Consider the following 25,025-nt stretch of genomic DNA (forward strand, 5'->3'; position numbering starts at 1 on the left):
CGATGCACAATATATGTACGAACATGGTAATGTTGGTCCCACAACATTTTGCAGACGTGCAATAAACTCCAAGCGATTGCTTGCTGAATGAAATTTTTGGAAATTGGACAAATTGATTTCACAGGTTTTCTCAAGAGCGCAAGTGGATTAGCAATTTTGCAATCAATAGTACTTGGTTAACAAGCAGATTTAAGCAATATTCTCAGATGTTGCATATCCATATTTGACTTTGTTACGATGCCTGTTATCGTACTCGAGCCCAAAGACTTTGCAAGTCCTCTTTTTTGGGTGAGATCATGGGAGGTGTTATCCAGTTGTACCACATTCAGTCTGGTGACTGCGCTGGAATCATCAGAGCTGACCAAGAATTCGTTGCATCTTCAACACCTCTACACCATCAGGATGTTTTGCATATTTACCTGGAGCTTCTTCTTCACGCTGACCTTGCTGATCCAGATTCTGACCACCATCCAGTTTCACAACCTCCTTCCGGTGTCATGGAAAAACCTGACCGTGACGGCGGCAGTCTTGGGATCACTGATGTGTCTCAGTGCCGCCATATTTTTTCCGTTGCTCGTCATGGAACGCCAGCAGGTCTGTCCTCGTCCTGTGGCAGCCGCCGTGACATCCGGGCTCGCTTTCCTCGCCTACACCTCAGAATGCTACATCCTGTGCTCCCAGGTCCAGGAGCAAAGAGGTTTTGTGGGAAGCATACCTGGTCTCCTCAAGATTGTGCAACTGTGGGGCAGTTTGCAGATGATTCCTCTGTTGGTGGAAGCAGACCACGGACTGTCCAGTGGAGTACCTCCTTGGCAGCTGTGGGCGTCTGGATCGTCATATGGTGTCTGTATCCTCATGTCCGTTATCACACTGGGAGTAATACTGGGTGACTTTGCAGGGCAATGCCGTCTCCCTTTTGACAAAGTCATGGTTGTCTTCACTATTGCTGGACTGTTGCTATACATGGTTGCCACAGTGATTTGTTTTGACAAGGTACTACAGCTGAAAAATAGTGCCAACAAAAGTTCCGAGTTGGTTATAATGGAGACGGTGGTCGCTTGTATCGCGCTTTTAGCTTATACAGTGGACCTTACATTCTCGATTAAAATATTGCGTGACAGGAGTCACACGTGAATTTAACTCTCTGTGCTGAATGTAAGTAATGTTTTTCTATGGATGTTAAAACTCTTAACTGAATGACATATGAGTAAACAATTTAATCTCGGGACCTTTATGTAAGTATTGTTCACATGGAAATGTTCACACAATGCAATAAATCATTAACGTACAAAACTGCTGATTACGCTCACTGTCAAATTTATTTAGTCAACTTTAATCTGATATGTGGTGGCACGGTGGTGCATCTGGTTAGATTGTTGGCCTTACAGTTCTGAGGGGGGCCTTACAGTTCTGAGGCCCCGCCTGTGTGGAATTTGCATTTTCTCCCCGCGTGCCTGCGTGGGTTTTCTCCAGGCACTCCGGTTTCCTCCCACATCCCAAAAACATGCATTAATCGGACACTCTAAATTGCCCCTCGGTGTGATTGTGAGTGTGACTCTTGTCTGTCTCTATGTGCCTTGGAATTGTTTGGCAACAGGTTCAGGGTGTACCTTGCCTCCTGCCCGAGGATAGCTGGGATGGGCTCCAGCACTCCCGTGACCCTGGTGAGGATAAGTGGCTCAGAAAATGGATGGATGGATGTTTATTTTTAATGCAACAATGACAAATCTATCTATCTATCTATCTATCTATCTATCTATCTATCTATCTATCTATCTATCTATCTATCTATCTATCTATCTATCTATCTATCTATCTATCTATCTATCTATCTATCTATCTATGCTAGACGTCATGATGTGATTGTAGGCACTGTTAATGGTTTTGAACGTAAATTGAACAGTAGATGGATTTTGTTTTTCATGTACCTCTAAACATTTACACTAGATGGAGGCATTTCCATTGAAGTGACTGACGAAGACGCCTACCAAACGTCAATGACGATCTAGATTTGATTTTATTCGTTAGTGGTTCAATTTTACTCACAATAAGACGGATTTTTGTTTACTGAAATGTACTTTTTTGAGACAACGGAAGTGATCCATTCAACGCGAGATAACTTTTGAAAAAAGATGATTTTTGTATTATTCTCGTGTGCAGTGATGAAAGAAAACAACTAAACATGACACTTTTTTCATGTAAAGGTTAAACGTTTCCATGGCAATGTCCGTATATTCCAACTTGAACGACGCAGCATTGTTTTCCTTGTCACATCTGCCTCATCTGTTCTAGACCCTCTCAGCCGCTGTTTGATACGTCGCTCGACAAGAGTCGAGCGCACGGTGAGTCTTTGATCATTACTCGATGCTTGACTAGTCTGGACTTTTCAACATCCAAATAAAAGGAATTGAGTCGCTTGTCAACGGACTAAGCAAGACTGAACACAGTTGGGCAACAACAAGACAACACGTATTTGTAAACAGCACTGCGTTGCGGAAAGAAATTGGATTATTTTACGGTCACTTTCCCAAAATGCTTGTGAGGAAAATGAAGTTGCTTTTTCGCGGTAAGATGTCTTGTTTCCTCTTCTTTTACAAGCCTGTTCTTCCCGCACGAGTGGCGATGTGATCTTCGACTTGCTAAAAGTCACAGAAACTGAAAGCTAGCCACTTTCTCTTTCAAGCATGCGTTGTGCTTTAGCTGAGGAGTTAGCCAAGACTTGCCTTTTAATGTTGGCAAAACAATCCGTGTTTGACTAACTTGTCTGATATTTGTCAAGCGTTCGAGAAGACATTTGAAGGACAATTTACAAGCGATGTTTTACCACTCCTTTTGAGCTCGAACGCGGATAATTGCTGCCGTAGCCTTTTATTGTTTGCAGAATGCTTGCTGACAACAAAGCAGTCACGGGGCCATTATTACTGTACATTACTTTTAAAAAAAACAGTACTTTCCGGCAGTGATGTCTAATTTTGTTAGTCACACCTAATCATCTTTATTTCTGTTGATATTTTTTACAGAAGCTGCCTGAGAATCATGAACATATGAAACTTGACCCTGCAGAGGGCCGATGTACGTCCCCTGCCGGATTGAATGGCAATGAGAATACAAGGTAAGCACTTTGCCAGTAAATGCGAACGCATTATCGATCGGTTTCCTGAGCTACAAATGACCTTATGCGAGGACAAAGTCCAGCTACAAAGAGAAGACAAGCGGTAGGATCAAATAACCAAAAAGTAAGCCTTTTTCTTTGAATCCTAACACACGCTAGGGTACAAAGTCCATAGCTTATATATGATCATGTTTACTACGGACTCATAAAAGATTTTATTCAAGCTCATAGACTTTTGTCACATGGAAATGCTATCCTTGAGGGACAGATGTGCATAAATCTTTTGGAAAGATAATAGGCAAATTAGCCCTGAGGAAACATACCCTCAAGGTCTATCACTCTAAAATGTGGAAAGTTTCAGACCTGTGCGAATAATCACTGGGGAAACGAATGTAATAAATGTTTTCAAGCCAAGGTCCATCCGGGTTTCCTCGGAACCCAAGCTTTTAAAATGTTTAAAAGTGTGAATACTTAACGTCAATAGAAGAAAGGGGGTTTGCAGGTTTATTTGCAAGTAACATGCTTTGCAAGGTTGCAATCCAGAAACTCCCTCCATCCTTGAACTCCTATTTCTCCCAAAAATGTAGCACGAGTTACGTTGTCACCTTCTGCCCAGACAACCTGGACTACATCAAGCTGATAATTTAGGTGATTGCAGAACTAAACTAAGCCATGTGATGATTATTGATTGATTGAGCACTCTCTTTGGGACGATAACATCCGATGGTAAGCAAAAGAACAACATAATGCAGTCGAGTCATGCTGATTTGGCAGTGACTCTTTTTTTTTTTTTTTCCTCTAACTGTGATGCGTCATCATTTTTAAAGTAATTTCCCTGATATATTTCATTTCAATTTTAAACCCATTTATTGAAAGATCGATTTGAAAAGTCTGTATTTACGCAATGTACTCCTATTCAAAATGTCTCCACCTCTGCTCATTCATGAGAATTTTTTTCTATTCATGTCAAAATATATGAAAAGCTGTTTCACAGATCTAAAACCTAAAGGCCAAAGTTATAAAACAGCACACTGAAAATTACATTTTTTTCAGCAGTGATTCCTCATTTATCGCAGCAGTTTGACACCCCCCCCAACAATGTACCATATTTTCACAATCATAAGGTGCATTCACTCAAGTATTAAATTTTCTCCTGTAGTAGCATCCATGCTAAAAAGTGAGTTTTTTTTTGGCTTGTCCCATTATCCCGTCATCTCAGATGAAACACTCATATTTGTTTGGCAGTTTTTACGCCAGATGCCCTTCCTGACACAACCCCACTTGGGTACTAGAGGCCCCAGTGAAATACGAAATCACGATCCCTGGTTTACTAAGCCAATGGACCTCTCTGATGGTGATCTTAAGCTCCGCCTCCTTAGCCATGTCCCACAAGCTTACAAAATGGCGATTTAACACAACATGTTTGAAGTCGGTTCTGTATTGCGTATTCCAGATAATATTGGGGTACGTTTTTTCCCAAATATGTCATACTTGTCCAAGAGAGTTCTACGGAGAGGTCTCAACTATTTCACGCAAGGATATGTACATGGAGTTAAGATTTTGGACGGAGGAGGACACAATGTCAAAGTTACAACGAAATGTTGCCGAACGATGCAAAAAAAGTTTGACGCCTCACAAATTTCATAATGAAATCCAACAGGATAAAATAGTTGAACTGTACTGCGTATGTAATTTGGGAGGAGTACTTTTTTTACTTGGAAAAATCACGAGTAATATCATTGTAGTCTTTAGAAGTGAGTGGGTGTATTCATTTGACTTGGCTCGTAATGGAACCCAGTGCTCTGTATTAAAAGTCTGATGTGATACAAATGGGCAAATAGACGTTTCTCTTGCATGACATGCCGCATTTACGTATCACTAACCCAACTCTTTGGCATAAAATATTACACACTTTATGCAGCAGGTTAGTGATACTCTTAACAAGGTGAAAGTTGTTCTCCTGCAATGTATAAAGCACTGACAATAATTAAATTAAAGTCAGAGAAGATACTTCTCCCTCCCTTACCTTCGAACATACAGCCTTGTGTTTGTTGATATTGTCCACACTCTTCCACGAGCCTTAACCCATCGTAGACACTTGTCACCTGTGTTTTAGGCTTTGGAAAATGAATCAACAACCAGGCGCGTTGTAACCTAGCAGGATATCTTTCATCAGAATTGCACGTTCCCCAAGCTCATCTGAGGGCCATTTTCTTCGGAAGCACACGCTACTGACAACCAGCATTGCTCGTGGGGCAATACGGCAAAAGGGGGGCGTCAAGCCAGGGGTTAAGACAATGCTGACTGGCTAGCATTGTACGAGTGATTGACAGGTCAGAAAGGTCCATGCTCTAACCACTAGTGTGTTTAGTGTGACTACACATCCATCCATTTTCTTAGCCGCTTTGCCGCATGAGGGTCACGGGAGTGCTGGAGCCTATCCCAGCTGTCAACGGGCGGGAGGCAGGTTAGACACAGGGAGAACATGCAAACTCCACACACGGAGGCCCGGGATTTAACCCGGGTCCTCATAACTGCGAGGCCAACGCTTTACAGCTGCTCCACCGGGCCGCCTCATAAACTGTTGTTGCTTATACAGTACTGGCACGAGAGGCTGTCGCTAAGTGGCTAATAACCAGTCATGATTAGATGCGTGCAAATTTCCCCGGCTGATGAACGAGCCTTAACTGTGACAGCCACAGCTTTCTCCTGTCAGGTTGACTCCACGGAAGGTTAAAGAAGGACAAATTTGGGTGCGTTTTCTCAGTTTTGTTGCATTTTGGTGCACAACACGTCGGCATCTTGGCCTCGCTAGAACAAATGGTCTCTAATGCTAAGCACCAGCGACGTCAAGGGCGGAGTCTAGGACGTTTCTTCTGGGTCTGGCTGTGAAAGAATGTGTACATTTTTAAAAAAAATATATATATATTTTCATTTTTTTTTCAATTAATGTCCAAAATATATGTAATAATAATATTACTTCACATTGGAGGGTTTATTGTACATATGAATTTAGAGGAGAGTCTTCCTTTAAGTTAAGTAAAATCTGGTACATATCATACATAGTCGTGACCTAACCCACGACAAATGATTTGATCCAATGAAAAGTAACATACTTGAATTTTTCTTTCCATGTAGTGTGCCACATGAAGGAGAGCGTGCCGACATTACACCTGAGCTTGAACAATGGGATTTTTTTCAATGGCAAACCGCCTACCTTGCTCGGCAACGTCCACATATATTACCACGCACAAATTAATGTTGCTGAAATTTAAGAACATGAAGTGGCAGAATGCAAGCTTGTTTATGTACAAATGTTAGTGCTAGGGACTAATGTTGCCTGTTTGTAAGTCGCATTAAATGCAGGTGACAATGACGTCAAGTGTTTCTTTAAGAATGGATAGTTTAAAATGTCCACCGAAGCAGCCGTGTACAACGCCACACCTCTGGGATGCTCTGTGTCTAGATTTTCTTGTCATCCTATGCTAGCACTTAGGTTAAGGGGTATCTGCTTCTTTATATGACAATTTTACAATACACTACAGCTGAACAAATGAACAACTTTTACTCTTATTAGGTAAATAAATGGGACAAGCCAAAAGGAAAAGAAGATTTTGCAACCCTAAACTATTCTTAGTATAATTTTTTTTTGGTTGAGTGATGCATGTAGTGCAGGGGTGTCAAAGTAATTTTTCCCGTGGGCCACATTGTAGTTATGGTTTCTCTCAGAGGGACTTTCTGACTGTGAAACCATTAAAATCTTTAATCCCCTCATCATATTTACACACAATTTATGCAATAGTTTTGGAAACAGAAATCAAGGGTAATGGGTTTTTCAACCATTGCTCATGTTTGGTAACACAAAAATGCTCATCTCAATGTTGTCATTTCTGATATATGACAATTTGATATTTTGGCACAGATTTTCATAATCATGGAGTTTGACATAGATGAATTGCAATTGTGGGCCACATAAAATCACCTTTTTTGACACCTGTTGTTTAGTGCCTGTTCGGTGTCGGAATTCTTTGTCCCTACATTGTCAGGACATTTGCATTGTGACTACTGCGGTCACTCACATCTGAAAAATGTACGGGTGTGGTCAGTCATGCTCGCAGATACAAAGTTACGGGTGTGGTCCACCAGTCATGCCCGCAATTATAAAGTTGCGGGTGTGTGTTGTTTGTAATTATGAGTGTACCCCTTTAAGAGTGGTGGGGGGCAGTGTCCGGTAAACTCGGAAGTTGAAGTAGGCTAAGCAGAGACCGTGTGCTTCTATCTTTAAAAAAAAGACATCAGGCTGTGGTTCACTGCGCTGGATCGGTTTTCATGTGCACTGAGAGAGTGCACAGTGACGCAGTTTAGAGGGAACGTTGGTCAAGACTACACAAAATAAGCAACGTCTTTCAATATTTATGTATTTCAACTTGTAACAAATTTTACGCTCATTATTTTTCGTGCTTGCAATTTCGCGCGGCCGGTTATGTGCCCGTCAAATCACAGTGACTGCTACTGCGTTTGTGTACATTGCGAAGATGATGATCAGGTAGTAAGTATATCGTGCAGCCCCAGTCTGTAACCTATATGTTTCCTTGCTAAAGATCAAGGACCAAAATCTTGTGTGCCATCATCTACGCTGTTAAAAATAGACGGTTGAGTGTTATCTATTTAAAAAAAAGAAATAACAAAAAATTGGAAGCACAAATGAGAAACAAAACATAACAGTGAGCGTGGATAACCAACAGGTGAGGTGCAATGTAACTGTGTGATGCAGTGCAGCCTTTGGAATCTTTAATTGATTGAGCGAATCTGGCCGCTATTACAGTATCTGTTGATGAAAGCGAGTTCAAAATAAGTATATGTTAGGTTTGAGTAAATGTGGCAGGCAGTAAGCACTCAGTGATATGCAACACTAGTCGTGCGGTCTGTTTGAAAGGCAAGCAGCTGTCTCTCTGCTTCTTGAAATGCAGTAAAACAGGTAGTGGCAGTTTTGTTTTACGTGGGTTTGTTTTCCCTCTTGTTTGTCAAATGGTTTGACAAGTCAGGCTCTGGCAAAACTTTGACCATCTGAGGTAAAAATAGCTAGGTTTATCTTGGATTCTAAGCAGTTTCTTTTAGTACAAGACTTTCCTTCATTATTCACCTTTTTATCTAAGCGCAACACAATATTTACCCTCCAGACACAAGCCTTTAAAAAAAAGGCAAAGATGATTTGTACAATCATTTAAATGAGTGCCTTGGGACATTTTGTTTCATATATGAGAGTTCTATCTGAGGTGTTGGTTACTGGTTTATAGAAGTTTGACATTGGCCGTTTGAACAAAATTCATTTTCGTTCAATTCAAAAACTCTTAATGACTTGTGTAAAGTGGCTAACTGTAAAGGATATTTCATTGAACATTAAGGGTGTGTCCACCTCTACACTTCACAATTTGTTCTACTCCTTTTAACGTTGAGTTCTACCTTGTTCTAAACTGGCTGTATTCATATTCATTGACACAGTGGTTTTCAAACTGGGGACAAGGGGCTGTGCCTTTACCACAGCGTGGGCAAAGAGATGCCATGAAAATGATTGTTACACCCTGCTATTCTTCATGTTTTTGTTGAGTCCTAAGGAATAATGTTTGCAAGTGGTGGAGGAGACTGAAAATAATTTAATCTCCAAAAAAGGGGGGCAAAAAGTTGTATTAAGGAATCATTCTCAATTGCAAAGTTCAACATTACAGTATATATGCCTACCTTATCCAGAATAGTCTTCACTTTCTGCAGTTAATCTGTCTGTATAATGTCAAAGTTTTGTTGGAAAGTAATTAGGCGGAACAGCACAAAACACGGATGCTCTCTCTCTGTTTGCACCCAGCAGGATAGTGCAGCCGTCTACTTCAAAATTAGTCGCTCAGTTAAGAATTTTGAGCGGAGTCAGTCACCATGAGCTAAAGATTAGTTTTAAAACAATGATATAACACATACCAATTTAGTCTCCCATGGGCTGTTCATTCATTTAATAACAATGTAGTCCTTTGTTGCTCTGGGCTTAACTACAAAATGCTTTGCCCAATTAGGGTTGCCTGACAACAGTGACGTTTTGTTAAGGTTGATTGGACATGGTCATGTGTGAGTAGTTTTGATATAAAAGGGAGTGGAAAAAACAACGCCTTCTAACAAATTAAATGAGCCCCAAATGCTGTTTTCAAGAGGTTTGATTATTTTCCATCCGGAACGTTCTACAAGATTGTTTTTATTTTCTGTGTATCTCTGTAGATTTCTCTTGTTCTGATTTTATGGACTTTTTTTTTTTTTGCTCAAAGAGGAGGCAGCCTTAGAACAGACAATAAATGTCAATGTTGGTAGAAGTGGCAATAACGCTTCCTCATTCTGCTTTGATAACAACATAACCTGTCTGAAAGTAAAATGTCTAATTTTCTATTACATTGGCAATAATTTACATTTGAAAAGACTTGCATACTTACTGCTGTAGTTCTCAACTGTCACTACCATGGGACACACATTTCCTCTTCTCCCCAAGTCGTGACCCACTTTTCGGCAAGTTGAAAACAATAACAACAATGTGCTGTTCAAAAATTCCCTTTGCAAACATACTATAATTACATTGGATCGCATTTTTAAACATCCTATGCCTGGCTGTTGAAAGTGAATTTCTGTGCACAAAATTGAGAAAAGAAAAGAATAAACATGACAACTGCATGTTCAAAAAAACAAATGACATTTAATATCAAAATTTCACAAGAAATACAGCCACACAATTTCACTTGTATCTCAGCACTGATCTTTGATGTGAAATAAACCATGCCGAAAACAACAGTAACCGTTTTGAACAGTTTATGGCTCCATCTGAAGATCCCGGGAGAAAAAGGCTTTTTATATGCAGTGGGAAGTTTGATTGAACTATTTTATTTTTATTTATTTATTTATTTTATTATTTACTGAAGTTTTTGCTGGGTTGATTTTGACACACCATCAAAAGTAGATGATAAGCTATTACAGCCGCAAGCCAGAAGCTGAGTGTCACTGTAATTTTTTTATGGAGTAGATGTGTGACGAGAACATGAGGGCGTTATACACTTTCTGTCCCTTACCAGTTACGTTCCTGCAGTGCACAGAACAATTTTAAAATGAATCCATATACTGAAACACCCCAAAGTAATAACATTTCTGAAGCATGCCTGCCAATTTTTTTTCTTTCTTCTTTTTCTTTCCACATGCAATTTCACCTTTGGTGTATGTCACAGGGTCCATTGCTCACAAAGAAGTTTAATTCCTAGAGCTGCAATGTGTCAAAATACTGTAGTCGATCACTAACCTAAGCTAGTGACATACAATTTTTACGGAGCTGAAAGTTGCAAGTCAGTCTGTCAAATATTGTGAAACTGTGCAAAGGATGTAATACTAACTGCAATCTTTTAATCAAATACCCTGGAGCTTAACGCAAAGACCTAGAAAGTAAGACCTTTTCTTTGAAGAACAATGATGTTTTTTTTTCCCCCAAATTGACATGCTGGTTTTGATTACTTGTGGTTGTGACTTAAAGACTGTCTAATTGTCAAAGGAGATATCGAAAATGTGCCTCTATGTTATGCCATCCTAATCATCACATAGCCACCATAGTGCAGTAAAGAGCCAAATACAAAATAGTATGCTTTACTCTGTACGTATCAATTTAGCAGATCTAGTTTTATTTGCAATTATCAGACCAGAAATGGCATTAGATTCACCAAAAGATTAGGGTTTTTTTTTCCCCAAAATGTTGTCTCTTGGACATGTACAAAATGTACACAAGAGAGCTAAAATAAAAATTAAATACACAAGTGAAATGATTATGGTTATGCTGTAGTCATCTACAGTCTATTTTATTTTTATTAATTATTTAAAAGGATAATTATTCAGACTCCAATTTCATTGAAGTTAAGATGTGAAAAATGTAAATGGTGATTTGCGAATCCTTTTCAATCCAGAGTATATTCATTTGAGTATCGTATTTTCCGCACTATAAGGGGCACCGCATTATAAGGCCCATAGAATCGACGCTACAGTAGAGGCTGGGGTTACATTATGCATTCATTAAATGGAGGTGCACTAAAGGCTCAATAGTGATCCATATATAAGGCGCACCGGATTATAATGCGCACCGTCTGCTTTTGAGAAAATTAAAGGCTTTTAGGTGCGCCTTACATTGCGGAATATATGGTACGCTACAAAGACAAGATCAAGGAAACTATTTTTCTAAATTTTAAGGGCCTACTCACCACCATGTAGTCCAATAATGTCTCTGGTGCCTGGCCAGATTTAGGATTCGATGTCCTAGATTTATTAACTGACATAATGCAAAGAAGATAATTAGGTGACAAGTTCAAAAGAAGCGCCTCGAGTAGAGAGCTTGCGGCTGGTTCAGCACCTTGCTTGAATGGGGCACAAAGTACTTTCTTAACCTGTGCTCCTTCAAACTGAAATTATCCACTAAAAAATAGGTAATCTGAACGCCACTGACAGTCTTCACACCAAAATGGACTGTTCAATTATCTGTTGCAACTATCTATTAATACATGACTGTTCCTGTCCTGGTTTTACCGAGTAATTCAGTCCATCAATCACTGTACTCTTATATGTGTAACTACATATAGTACATGGATTTAACATTATTACATTCAACATCAGCAAAATCAAGGCGAATTAAGAAAAAAACACTTACATAAATTTTAATTGGAAGATACATTATCTTAAGTTCTTCTCCAAGGTGTCCTGATAAACTTTATATTTATTTGTTTGTTTTTTCATTTATCTATTTATTTATTTATTTGTGGTTGACAATGATTCATCCAGGCACTGAGATGGTCCTAAACCATCATAGTACCCTTCAAGCATACTTTGCTTTAAATGAGGTTTTGTTGATGGTATGCATCCATGCATTCATTCCAAAGAATTCAACCTTTTCCTCTTTCTAAGCATTTCCAATACCACCTTGAAACATCCAGGTGCTCTTATGCAAACTTCAAGCATGCACCAATGTATTTTGAACAGCTTTGGCTTCTTCTATTGTGTCCTGCCATGGCATCATTTCATGTTTTACTTATCGTAGTTATCAACGCAGATGGTAAAATGTCCCAGAGATTTCTTTAAATCTTTAGCCAGCACTCTAGGATTTTTCTTCACCTCATTGAGCATTCTGCATAGTTGCAGTAGAGGCCTTGGTAACACATCTTGAGAGATGAAATGCAGTGTTTGGTGATGTCTGTGCATTCCAGACTTCAGGGTGTAATTAACTGAAATGGATTTTCAACCAAAGAAGTAATAGAGTAAGAAAAAGTGAATGTTTGATTTGTGATTGTTAATTTGATTTATTTCAATTATGCCTAGTGGTGTACACACAAAAAAGACCTCCTGAGCATTATGTAATAGTTCCGTGCAGGCACCATGTTTGGTTTGAACGTCACGTCTGATTAAATCTGTGCATGGGTAACAGTTTATCAACAGTCATGCATCAAATTTATTTTAAAAGTGGTTTGACAAAAACTAGTTATTTTCAATATTTCTGAATGCACTGTTGTCTTTTTCTTCTTGGCAGACTGAGTGGGAGTACTGCAATGACTAGCCAGCATCCTAGCCATGCAGAAAGCACTTACTTCAGAGACAAACAGCCACCTGCTTTGGCGCCTAAGCTCCATGTTCATCGATCCGAGTCAAATGAGACCCTTACAATCCACTTCTCAGCTCTTGGGAAGGAGGAAGAGGAGGAGGAGGAAGAGCTGTACACAACATCGGTCTCCTCCACATCCACCACTCAGGATGAAGTAAATATTGTAACAGGCATTGAGGCTAGTGAGGAGATGTTTGAAGCACAGCAATCGGACCCTTCAGGTGATGTGGCTCCCACACACCAATCTACCAGATCGCCACTTTCTACTTCTCACACAGCCTCATTGCCAGATTTTGTCGAGCAAAAAGGCACAAGTACCAATTCATCCCCCACCAAATCTTTGAGCTTTCCGTCTGCAGACAAGTCCTTTCTAACGCTGATGAAATCTTTTGCCTCGGACATTGAGACTAAAGATGGAGTCTCTACTATTACTGCTCCCACAACAAGGCATAGGCATCTGATGAAATCTCTGGTTAAATCCTCATCTGACACCTCTCAGGACCCCTCGTCCCATCGTCTTTCAGAGTCCCGCCTTAATCTGCAACTCTTCAAGCAATTCACTCAGTCCCGGATGCAGAATGCTAGCACAATAGCAACTGGTGATTCAAAAACAGCCCCTTCTTCTCCGCTAATCTCTCCAGATAACCGCAGCTTCTTCAAAGTCTCAGAGGTTGAAGCACGAATTGAAGACACTAAACGCCGTTTCTCCGAGGCCATCTATGAACCACTTCAGCTGCTGAGCAAGATGATTGATGAAAAGAGCAGCAGCAGCCTGAGTCGGCCAAAGGCTCTCTCTGCCAGTGCGTCCGAACTCTACAACCTGACTTCTGTCAGTGGCCACCTGGACGGAAACAATGACTGCATCAAAGAGGAAGAAGCCACTGAATTGGAAGGGGAAAGCCCAAACACTGGCACCTCTGGTCCAGGAGAGCCTCTAGTGGCACCTTTAGACATGAAGAGCCCCAACAAATCATCCTCATTCCCGTTATATTTGGACAAGTGTTCCATGTCTGCTCTTGCAAAACAGGAGGATGAGGACTTTTGCATTTTGTACAGTGAGGACTTTGAATCTTGTACTGACGGTGATGTTGACGCTGGTACTGGAACTGGTACCCAGTCTCAAGTGCCTTTAAGTGGGAGTACTGAACCTTGCAGCGAGGATGAATCTGAAGATGCTGAGCCCGCGCCTAGCATTCCTCACTACACCCTTTTCATTCTTACTATTCTAGTCTATAGTTGCTTTGTATTACCTTTGCCGGAGTACATCCGAGGAATATTGCTTGGCGTGGCATTGGGATTCTTTGTCGCAATCGGGGTTGTGTGGCTGACTGGACCGAAACCTGACAGACGCTTTAGATGTTCTAAACGCTATGGAAAACTGTGGAATCTTAAAAGATTGGACATTAAAGAACCAGAAATCTTTAAGGTAAGTAAAAAATATATTTGTATATCTACTTTATTAATCAGTCAAGAACTGAATATTTTCTTGATCCTTATACCTTGTCAAAACTTTAAACTTATATAATGTTCTTCCCCATCAGGGCTGGATGAATGAAATAACAAATTATGACCCAGAAACCTACCATGCCACATTGACACACTCTGTGTTTGTCCGCTTGGAGGGTTCCATCATCCGTCTGTCAAAACCAAACCATAACATTGCCCGACGTGCCATTCACAGTGAACCAAAACCAGATGTAACCTACATCAGCCAGAAGATCTATGATCTAACAAACAGCAAAGTATGTTATTAAACAAGTTTCTTCTCCCATAACTCGCACACACACACACACACACACACTCTTTTTGATACGTGATTACTTCCAACTATCTTTAGAGCTGGTCTGCGATCTGAAAACCAAACCCAACAAGTAAATGTAATCCAATCCATCTTCTAGGTCCATCTAGTGCCTCAGAGCCTGGCCAGGAAACGGATATGGAACAAAAAATATCCTATCTGCATTGAACTGGCCAAACAGGATGATTTCATATCTAAGGTGGACGGTGACACCAGTGAGAACAGAGGAGACGGAACAGGAAGAACTCAAGAGTCAGTCCGGTCAATGTCCTCCAGTAGAGACCTTACTCTCTATCTTTTTGGACGGACTGGGAGGGAGAAGGAGGAGTGGTTCCAGAGGTTTATATCAGCTTCTATGCTTAAGGTGGATTTGAAAAAAGCCACAAGTCCTGCAAGCTCCAAAAGTGGTGAGAATAGATTGATTTTCTTCAAAAACATTAATTCCTTACAAGTGTCCATTTAAGCAATTGATTGATTATATCTTTTTATCCTCCAGTAATACATTTCAAGATCTTAAAGGGACTGAAAACCTTTAATCCCTCATCCTGTTTTTTAAATTATTGCCCACAGTTCTGAACTCTCATAGTCGAAGTAGTAGCCACAGCAGTCTGGATGATGTCCTGGGATCGCAGCCCAAATCAAAAGACTCCCCAACTGCAGGCAGTGCTAAAACCCAGCTGTTGGACTACAGTGTCTACATGGCTTCATTATTGCCAAAAGAGGTTGCACTCAGTTCCCCAGCGACCAGCTCTGATCTCCACTGTCCCCAGGGCAGCCCAGGAGCTGACAAGAAGGTATTACCGTAATTTCCGGCCTATAAGCCACGACTTTTTTCACACGCTTTCAACCCTGCAGTTTATGCGGTGATCCGGCTAATTTCTGCATTTTTTTCTAACGGCCGCAAGGGGGCACTTGAGCGGAAAAGGTAAGAGTGAGACCAGTGGAATCAATGTGCTGAGGAAGTGACTTTTACTGGTCAGGCCCTGTTAACGCGTCAGCGCTAGCGATAAACTCTCTGTGTACTGTCTTTCTTTGTAAATATCTCGTGTTTCAATGTTGGTTTCAATGACTGCACTTGCGGCTTTTACATGGCTGCGGCCTATGTTTGTACCAAATGGTATTTCCTTGACAAATGTGCTCGGTGAGGCTTACAACCAGGTGGGCTCTGTAGGCCTGGAATTACGTTACATATTCCACTCGGCTCATTATATTTCTTGATTAGATGGAACATCAATTATCTTTTATATACCCATGTTAGAATCATGACCAGTTTGTTGTCTTTAATTTCCATATGTTTTTGAACGTATTGTTCCTATCAATTCAGAGTCCCACCTCAGCACAGGAGCAGCTCCCAGAGGAGGGGGAGGATCCTGTTGCCTGGGTGAATGCAGCTGTCGGCCGACTCTTCTGGGATTTTCTTCGGGAGCCTTATTGGGCTGAGCTTGTCTCCAAGAAGATTCAAATGAAACTCAGCAAGATACGGGTGAGCAGATTGAGGACCAATTTACATTTACAATTTTACAAGTGTAATAAATTCAATTCAGGATAAAAATCAAAATCAAGATTCAGTTTTATTATGATTGCTACAACAGGCTTTTTGTGGTTTGGGTTCCTGGCTGCTGGGCATTTGTTTGACAACAAGATATGGTAGTTCTAGATTCCATAATAGTTCTTGCCAGTAATTTCTTTCAGTGGTGAGGTTGGTAATATTGTAGTCTAGCAGTACAGTGCTGGAAAATGTTTGCGCACAGACATATCCACAAGGGACTGACCTGTAGAGACGTGTCTGTGTGTTAGAGCTGTATATTTGTTGACGATTATTATTGTTCCAAAATTTATAACATTTTTTGGGGGGGGCGCAAGTAACTCCTATGTGTCTTTTCCAGTTGCCATACTTCATGAATGAGCTTACCCTGACAGAACTAGACATGGGTGTGGCCACACCGAGGATCCTTGGAGCTTCCAGTCCTTCCATTGACTATAAAGGCAAGTGAGAGAAAAGAATGCAGACATAAATAGACGCTCAGCTGAAGCACTTGTCCACAAACTCTTAAGACGTATTCACTGAAATCTTTTGCAAATTAATCATCTGCTCAACTTGCATTAAAACGAGGCGACTGCTAATCACAATTCCACATGTTGCCCTACAAATCAGCCCGTTTTTAAAATTGCACCCTTTCACTTTTTTTTCCTGCAGGTCTGTGGTTTGACTTGGATATATCCTACAGTGGGTCCTTCCTGATGACTCTTGAAACTAAGATGAACTTGATTCGCTTGGGCAAGGAAGGAGAAAGCTTCCGTTTAGGGGAAGATGGGTAAAGAATCCAAACTATCACTAATTGAAAAAGCGTCTTGGTGGTTTCCATGTTAGATTCTTTGGGTTTCCTCCTTTACACAATATAAAAATCTACTTTTCGTCTTCAAAAATCACATTTTGTTGAGCTAACCTCGCCTGTTTCTCTTGATTTTTCTATACCTTCTCTTCATCCTCTACTTTCTTGGATTCTGCTTTTATGCTGCTGTTAAATGGATGCATTTCTATTATTGGTAAGTGCTGATTGATAGCATTCAAAATCCTATGCCTGTCTAGTTTGGGTTGTGACATTTCATATAAATACATGTCATAATTGCAATGGCATTAATTCTGAGGGGCATTGTTATTCTCAAGAGTCCCTTCTCAGAAAATCCGTTGAGTTAATGAACAACATTATTACTATGTTATTAGTCAACAATATGGCAATACATTTTTGGAAGTGATACACACAAATAGTCTCCTCCAAAAGTATTGGAATGCCAAGGTCAATTCCTTTGTTTTTGTTGTAAAAAGAAGACCTTTGGATTTCACATTAATAAGAGTAATATGAGACAAAAATTCAGAATTGCAGCTTTCATTTCTTGGTAATAACATTTAGGTGCACTTAATAACCCAGTGAAGAGCATCTTTTGTTTGAAGGCACCCACTTTTCAAAATGGCAAAAGTATTGGAAGAGTCATGATTAAATTAACTTAAGGTCAAAAACCTTTAATATTTGGTGGAATTTTTCAGGCCTTTAATGCAGCCTCTTTCAGTTCTTGTTTATTTGTCGGGGTTCTCCTTTCAATTTCCTCTTCAGGAAGTAAAAAGCATGTGCTATTTGTTTAAGGTGTGGGGATCTGGTGAGGTCTGGCAGTCTAAAACCTTCCACAGACTTTGCAAGAAGAAATATATAGATGCCATACCACAAGATTCAAATCACTCATCAGCAAACGGAATCAGAAGGCTGGATCAGAGTTTGCAAAGAACTACATAGATGAGCCACAAAGGTTTTGGAGCAAGGTTTTCTGGACTGATGGGACCAAGATTAACCTCTACCAAAGTGATGGAAAGGCCTAAGTCTGGAGAAAGAAAGGATCTGCTTATGATCCAAAAAACAAACTAACCAAGAGAAGATGTATACAATGTAAAAGTACAAAGTACAATTACCCAAAACACATGGGTAACAAAACAAAGGACTTCATCAGGGAGGAAAATTGGAAGGTCTAAGACTGGCCCAGGCAGTCACTGGACGTTAACCCAATAGAGCATGCATTTTACCTCCTGAAGAGGAGACTGAAGAGAGAAACCTCCAGAAACAAAAAGAACGGTTGTAGAAAAAGCATTTCAAATGAAAGTGTCAAGTCAATGGATCCCAGGCTTGATGCAGTTATTGCATGTAAGGGTTAGCCCACCAAATTTGAAATGTTAGTCACTTAAAGTTAATTAATGATGTCCGTTGTGATATATTTCCTTACTTGAAAAGTGGATGGATTCAACTAGTAGGTGCTCTGTCCTGATTTTTTTAACCCATCTCGATGAACAGTATACCATGAAGTAAAACCTGAAGTTCGGAACTTTTTTGCGTCATATTCACCTTTTTAAACTGAATCCCAAATATCTTCTGTATACAACAAAAACAAAGAAATTGACTTTGGTGTTTCAATGCTTTTAGAGCGGACTGTATATTATAGATTTACACACACCATGTTTAGAAGTGACAGGTGAATAAGGAGGCTTGGCGTAATAAATTTATTTCTATTGGTGTGGCTGTAGATCCAGACCCCGGACTTACTGCCTGGCTGACAGTGATGAGGAGTCTTCCAGTGCAGGCTCATCGGATGAAGAAGATGCGTCTGATCAGTCAAATGAAATCCCTGGAGCAGAAGGGTGAGGAAAGGTCTCTAAAAGTAGCCGTAACAAATGTGCGACAACAAGCTCTTTTTGAGCACCTGGTCCTCATGTTATCGCCAATGTATTCTATTAGATGTGATAGAGATTTTCTTGCGCGTTACTGCACAGTGACTCCAGTCTACCACACTATAGAATACAAATATCCTAATATGCAAGTTTCAGCATTTAATTCTTTCAGTCACTGTCTCTACTGCGGAACCAGAGCGTTTGCTAGTTTCGTTCAACTTGAGTGATCCCCAGAGCTTTCAAGCACTGTGCTGTCCTCTACTGATTAGAAAATATAAATACTACATTAGTATTTGTCTGTAAAAATGCTCATCATCCAGGGCATTTCGTTCTTGTTCTCTAGCATGAACTAATGAACCCTGGTTAGATGGCCTTTAGAAAGTCTTCTAATACCTAGACACACACACGGATTTTTTCAAATCTTAAATTTTTTTTTTCTTTTTTTTTTTTCTCCTGTATCAGACCCCACAAATTAAGTTTAAAAAAAAAAAAAATTGACATTCAACAGTTTTGGTCAGACTGTGTGGAGTCAACACAAAACACCACACACATAAAGATTATGTTGCACCATTGACCTTGAATGTATTACGCCAATACCAAAATTTCGTGCAATCAGTGGACTATATCATAAACAAAGACAACAAATGTGCAACACGACATTGAAGAGGAGTGAATGATTGTGGCCTTGGGACGATTTTTATAAAAAAAATCCTGTGTTTAAAAAATAAATAAAATAAAGTGGAGATGTTAAAAAAAGCACTCTGACTTCCCACAGTTCCACGAGCTCATCCTCCGTTTCCGAGGTCCCCCGGACTTTGTGTTTTTACTGGTGTGCTGATTATTTTGAAGGCCTAGTTTCACAGGTTACTGGATATGTTGCGCCGATATTTCCCAAGTGTTGCTGAAGGGACTGGAGGCAGGAGTGTTGTAGAATGATGACGCCATCAATATAGACTTGCTTTGCCTTCCGGTGAACCCACTTATACAAAATACGACAACAGGTAGGACACATTTGTTCCCCCTTGGAGTTCCTGCTTGACTGGCTGCATTCAGTTTCACGTCACAATGTAGGAAGTCATGACTCAGGAGTCGTCAACTTTCTCTGGACATGTGATTTTTGGTCATGTCAGGTTTAAATGTATATTATTTGTACGTTATAAAAACATACATAACTATAAAGTGCGTCAAAGGAAGAAAAGGGGGTGTTGCAATGATCAACTCACTTTTTCACCCACTATCCCAGCCAATAAATTGAATCCTAGCGTTGTGCAACTGAGTAATCAAACAAATTCAGGTTTCAAAAAGTTCTCTTGTGTTTTTCTCTAGATATACTTTTGTTGGAGGCCACAAACCCAGCAAGATCATGCGCTTTGTTGACAAGATCGCAAAGTCCAAATACTTCCAGAAAGCCACAGAGACAGAGTTCATCAAAAAGAAGATGGAGGAGGTATCCAACACCCCTCTTCTTCTCACAGTGGCGTTGCAGAAACTCCAAGGAACTGTTGCAGTCAATATACCTCCACCACCCACCGACAGGATATGGTACGCTTAAGATATTTTCATCTTCATAATCTGTGGATTTGAATGTCCTGGACCGGAAATGTAAAATCGTGTGTGTGTGTGTGTGTGTATATTGTTTAAACTTTTTTTTTTTCCCCCCAGGTATGGCTTTAGGAAGCCCCCTCACTTGGAACTAAAGGCACGGCCTAAACTGGGAGAAAGAGAAGTTACTCTGGCTCATGTCACCGACTGGATCGAGAAAAAACTGGAACAGGAGCTTCAGGTACTGATGCGCCGTATATCGGTGCATAGCATTTAGATTCCAAGACAGTCAAACTTCCCTATCTGTTTGCAATTACTGATGTCATCCTCTTCAATTGATAAAGTAAACTCTTATTTATCATGGGGGTTGCGTTCCAGAAAACACTCGTAGTAAATGAAATCCATGAAGCATTGCCCAATGACAGTACCATGAAAAAGTATTGGCCCCCTACTTAAATTGTTATATTTTTTTCCCCGCTTTAATGTTGCAGATCATCAAAAAAAGGGCCAATATCAAGAAAACTATAACCAAGGGGAATTAAAAATGCTGTTTTTAAATGGTGATTTCATTTAAGGGGGAAAAAAAAAAGATTCGAAGTTACCTGGGCCTGTTTGGAAATAGTAATGGCCCCATAAATCTAATAGCTGTTTGGTGTATTGTTGTCAGCAACAACTGAAACCAAGCATTTTCCATAACTGCTTGGGCATTACTTAGTGGGCATTACCTGCTTGAGTGACTAATAATTGCAGTGATGTTTTAGACTACAGCACAGTAGTTGTAGAAAATCAAGCTGGATGTTCTCTGGCATTAGTTTGTGTTGATATTGTTTTGAGTGTGTCCATAAGTTATTCTTCAGGATAAGGTGGGTATATGTGAATTTATTACATAAAATATTTACTGTTGCCTGTGTTTTAAAACTGTAACTGTCCTATAATCTTCTTTTTTTGCCAAAGGGATCAGTTGATAATATTCAGTAAGGTTTATTCTTTTAAGTACAAGAGCCGATTGACCTTCTGTGAGTCATTACTGCCATATTTAAACAATTTTGCCTATAAAGCTGAATGTAATAAAATTGTGCAGGTGAGTAACTGCACTATAGTGACCATCCAAAAGAATAAATGTGTGATGCCACTGACTATACTGGACTATAGCAAGGGATGACCTCAGTTCTGCATTCATCAAAAGAATTATTAGCAGTTCATGTTTTATGTTTTGGTTGCCTTTGTTATGTGGCACAAAAGATGTAACGCCACTTTGGATGAATGACTTCACTATATAGTCAAAACATAAGTATTTGAACACCCTGCTATATTGCAAGTTCTCACACTTAGAAATCATGGAGGGGTCTGAAATTTTTCATCATAGGTGCATGTCCACTGTGAGAGAGAGATAATCGTAAAAGAAAAATCCAGAAATCACAATGTATGATTTTTTTTTTTTTTTTTTTTTAACGATTTATTTGTGTGATACAGCTCCAAATAAATATTTAAAGACCTGACAAAAGCAATGTTAATATTTGGTACAGTAGCCTTTGTTTGCAGTTACAGAGGTCAAATGTTTCCTGTAGCTGTTCACCAGGTTTGCACACACTGCAGGAGGCATTTTCCCACTCCTCTACACTTCTCAGATCAGACAGGTTTGTGGGTATGTCATTGAGAAACACGGAGTTTAAGCTTCCTCCAAAGATTTTGTATTGGGTTTAGACTGGAGACTGGCTAGGCCACGCCAGAACCTTTATATGCTTCTTACAGAGCCACTCCTTGGTTTTCCTGGCTGTGTTCTTCGGGTCATTGTCATGTTGAAGGAGACCCAGCCACGACCCATCTTCAATGCTCTGACTGAGGGAAAGAGGTTGTTCCCCAAAATCACACAATACATGGCAGTAGTCATCCTCTCCTTAATACAGTGCAGTCGTCCTGTCCCATGTGCAGAAAAACACCCCCAAAGCGTGTTGCTACCACCTCCATGCTTCACAGTAGGGACGGTGTTCCTCCAAACACAGTCAGTGGAATTATGACCAAAAAGTTCCATTTTGGTCTCATCTGACCACAAAGCTTTCTCCCATGACTCCTCTGTATCGTCCAAAACTGTCATTGGCAAACTTAAGACTGGCCTTGACATGTGCTGGTTTAAGCAGGGGAGCCTTCCATGCATGATTTCACACCATGACGTCTTAGTGTATTACCAACAGTCACCTTGGAAACGGTGGTCCTGGCTCTTTTCAGGTCATTGACCACGTCCTGCCGTGTAGTCCTGGGTTGATTCCTCACCTTTCTAAAGTTCATTGAGACCCCACGAGATGATATCTTGCATGGGGCTCCACTCCGATTGAGATTGACAGTCATGTTTAGCTTCTTCCATTTTCTAATGATTGCTCCAACAGTGGACCTCTTTTCACCAAGCTGCATGGCAATTTCTCCGTAGCCCTTTCCAGCCGTGTGGAGTTGTAAAATTTTGTCTCTGGTTTCTTTGGTCTTGGCCATGTTACAAGTTTGAGTCTTACTGATTTGTATGGGGTGGACATGTATCTTTATGCAGCTGATGACCTAACACAGGTGCATCTGATTCAGGATAATACATGTAGTGGAGGTGGACTTTTAAAGGCGCACTAACAGGTCTTTGAGGGTCAGAATTCTAGCTGATAGACAGGTGTTCAAATACTTATTTGCAGCTGTATCGCACAAATAAATCGTTAAAAAAATCATACATTGTGATATCTGGATTTGTCTTTTTAATTATCTATCTCACAGTCAACATGTACCTATGATGAAAATTTCAGACCCCTCCATGATTTCTACGTGAGAGAACTTGCAAAATAGCAGGGTGTTCAAATACTTGTTTTCTTCACTGTAGCTCTGTTCAGCTCAGGAAAAAGAATCAAGTCTGGTTGTTTGGGATTTCCTTGGCTTGCCTGATTGATTGCAACAGAAGTTTTTATGATAAAAGTATTTATTTTTTTTTTACATGGTTGAAATCACTAAGCAACAGTCCAACCCATGATCCCCATTACTTGTTCTCTTTTTGCAGAAAATTATTGTAATGCCAAACATGGATGATGTGTGGCTGACTATCATGCATTCTGCCATGGACCAACGAACCTCGGGTCGACCTTTGGCTTGGTCTGCAGTGTCCCAAGAGCCTTCGCTCCTGGAGAGGGACGGCACCAGATAGCCGCAAAGAACGCCTGTTTACAATACAGTATTCCCCCAAAAATCCAGATACCGAAGTTGGGGCCAAAGTTGATAGGAGAAATATACCCTCATCTACAAAATGAAAAGAAAAGATTTTACACAAATACTGACAGTGTCTGCTGCTCAGTTTTATAGCATTTGTCATGTCTTTGAAGGGTTTTCATGCAAGAATGTATTGGCGATAAAATGGCTGAGTTTAAGCCGGTAAGGGCAATGTATGACCTCCTTATTGTGCGACACGTATAGAAGCATTCACCAGATGTCTTAAGGCCTGCAAATAAGTTTCTATTGAGGCCCCAGAAAGAGAGCGGATAGCGTGTCAGTTGTCGAGAGTTAACGGAAATGTAAGCGGGTAAAAGCTCAGATTGTTGCTGATCAGGTGTTAACTAACAGTGTTCATTTTTGCTGTCTCTACCACCTGAATGCCACTTATTATGCCAATATTTCCCTTTATCTAGATCTGTACAGAGATAATGCTCGATGGCAAATCGTGTTTAGAAGAAATAGATTTTACTGTGTACATTCCATACATGCGTGAACACAAGTGCAATGATATAAATGCTGCATTAACTAATGAATGATGTGCTATAGAAGTCTATTGAAGTTTTTTTTTTTTTTTGGTTAACAGATATATTGAATGTATTTGTGGATGGTTACTGTCGTTCAATGTTATAATGAAGTGTCTACCTTTTTGATTGCGGTATGCAAGTGACTGCACAAAGAGAGTTTTCCTTTTCACATTCTTTGTGATGAAACACAATGTACACTATGTCTCAATAATTGGCGTAATTACCAATTGCATTTAACAAACGTGTTGGAGTTGGATGGAGTTAAACAACTTGAACAAAGAGTTCTTGCAAAGAGCCATGTCATTTAATTTTGACCATACTCTGATGATGCTAAGGTACTCAATAGTGAAGCCTTTCTTGCCAAGAGTGAATAGGCTTACTGGGTATCTTTGTTGGCTGGGGGGCGGAAATAGAAAAAGTGTCATACTTTTGTGTTATGTTAGCCAAAGTTCTACAGTTGGGGTGGCGTACAGTGCCCTTCCTCTCTGCTAAAAGGTACACTCATCTATTGTAATGTACTCCTAATTACAATGACTACAACACATTTACCATAGTTTACAGGAATTAAAATCGTTTGTCCTTACTGTAAGGATACTAATGGGCTGCAACTGAATAGATTTTGTGACTTAACCAAATGCCTTATAGCGTTTTCTTAAATGTTTTACATGAGGTGGCATCTGGCTTCTGTTTTTGTCTACTTTGGAATAAATAGAATCATGGAGTTATTTTATTTTTTTTTTTTAAAGGGTATATGAAGATCACGGCAATGTGTACTTGTGAATTATTTCTGACCTGCTAAAAATGGATGTGCAATTTTTAAAGCCAAATTAAGTGATTGTGTATCTGCCTTATTTATGAAGATAAATTGGAAATAATTAAAAGAAAATATTGGTGCAAATATATTGTTTTTGTCCTTCAATGTTTGCTTTGTGATGAGGTTTTTACCT

The 25,025-nt window shown here is 40.0% G+C and overlaps 2 protein-coding genes across 3 annotated transcripts; both read left to right on the forward strand.

Annotated features, from left to right (window-relative positions):
• The first annotated feature begins 237 nt into the window (after positions 1 to 237).
• Positions 238 to 1,134, forward strand: LOC133505706 (myeloid-associated differentiation marker-like protein 2). Its single transcript, XM_061829059.1, has one exon. The coding sequence runs from the start codon at positions 238 to 240 to the stop codon at positions 1,132 to 1,134; it is 897 nt and encodes a 298-aa protein (XP_061685043.1).
• A 1,272-nt stretch (positions 1,135 to 2,406) lies between these two features.
• LOC133505797 (testis-expressed protein 2-like) lies at positions 2,407 to 24,978 on the forward strand. Of its 2 annotated transcripts, XM_061829259.1 has the most exons (13): positions 2,407 to 2,566; positions 3,021 to 3,112; positions 12,693 to 14,190; positions 14,306 to 14,506; positions 14,663 to 14,969; positions 15,133 to 15,356; positions 15,887 to 16,045; positions 16,449 to 16,548; positions 16,760 to 16,877; positions 18,632 to 18,745; positions 20,102 to 20,317; positions 20,438 to 20,558; positions 23,346 to 24,978. In XM_061829259.1, exons 2-13 carry the CDS (start codon positions 3,045 to 3,047, stop codon positions 23,487 to 23,489), a joined length of 3,270 nt encoding a protein of 1,089 aa, XP_061685243.1. In that variant the 5' UTR covers positions 2,407 to 2,566; positions 3,021 to 3,044; the 3' UTR covers positions 23,490 to 24,978. The 2 variants fall into 2 exon arrangements, with proteins under 2 accessions (XP_061685243.1, XP_061685244.1); XM_061829260.1 differs by lacking the exon at positions 2,407 to 2,566 and having other exon boundaries at positions 3,096 to 3,236.
• Positions 24,979 to 25,025: the final 47 nt, after the last annotated feature.

Source organism: Syngnathoides biaculeatus, chromosome 9 (assembly GCF_019802595.1).
Source record: "Syngnathoides biaculeatus isolate LvHL_M chromosome 9, ASM1980259v1, whole genome shotgun sequence".
Taxonomy (NCBI): domain Eukaryota; kingdom Metazoa; phylum Chordata; class Actinopteri; order Syngnathiformes; family Syngnathidae; genus Syngnathoides; species Syngnathoides biaculeatus.